General features: G+C 70.4%; 1 protein-coding gene across 1 annotated transcript in view; it reads right to left on the reverse strand.

Moving 5' to 3' along the window:
• The window catches only part of ADGRB1 (adhesion G protein-coupled receptor B1), a 219629-nt gene that overhangs the window by 101048 nt on the left and 117858 nt on the right, over positions 1-723 (reverse strand). Inside the window, exon 17 of the mRNA XM_019472821.1 lies at positions 570-711. Within this exon, the coding sequence (XP_019328366.1) occupies positions 570-711 (142 nt within the window). The remainder of the gene's footprint in view (positions 1-569; positions 712-723) is intronic.

Below are 723 nucleotides of genomic sequence, written 5' to 3' on the forward strand. Positions count from 1 at the left end.
GGAGGGGGGCACGGGAGAGCGGCGGGGCTGCGGCGGGGAGGGGGGCGGCCCGGGGCGATCCCCCCCCAAAATAAGACACGTGCGAAGGTTTCGTGCGTGGGGAGCTCACGGGAGCGAACACGCCCGGCGGGGTTGGTGGCCCCCCACGTTTAGCGGTATTCATATTCAAACGCACAGCGCAGGGATGGAGGGATGGGAAGAAAGGGGGAAGCAGCGCGGCAGCGGCCCCGATATGTGTGTGTGTGTGTCCCCAAAGCTGCGGTCAGGGTGGAGGGGAAGGGGAGAGGAAGGTCGGCGGGGGAGGGGGGGGGGGTGGAACCTCACGGTGTGTCGCCACGGTCCCGGCGACACCGGACTGCAGCAGGGCTCGGGTCTGTCCCCGGCGCCCCTTCGCGCAGGTACCCGAAAGCCGCACGCCGAGGATGCTCCGCTCCATCCCGGTCGCGTCCCCTTCCCTCCCTCTTTATTCTCCCCTGTCCCCCCCCGCCGTGTGTGTGTGTGTGTGTGTGTGTGTGTGTGTGTGCTCCCCCCTCCGCTCCTCCCTCCGCGGCGCCGCCGGCGGGACTCACCATGTCGGGGCTGAGCTGGGCTAAGATGGCGAAGGCGGAGAGCCGGTCACACAGGCACTTAGTCCGGGAGGCGTCGAGCGGGACCGTTCGGCAGCCGCGCCAGGACCAGGCGCCGGGCGGGGAGGCGGAGGCGGAGGCTCTGCTGGAGGGAGGG

The sequence above is a fragment of the Aptenodytes forsteri genome, unplaced genomic scaffold (assembly GCF_000699145.1).
Source record: "Aptenodytes forsteri isolate BGI_AS27 unplaced genomic scaffold, ASM69914v1 Scaffold260, whole genome shotgun sequence".
Classification (NCBI taxonomy): domain Eukaryota; kingdom Metazoa; phylum Chordata; class Aves; order Sphenisciformes; family Spheniscidae; genus Aptenodytes; species Aptenodytes forsteri.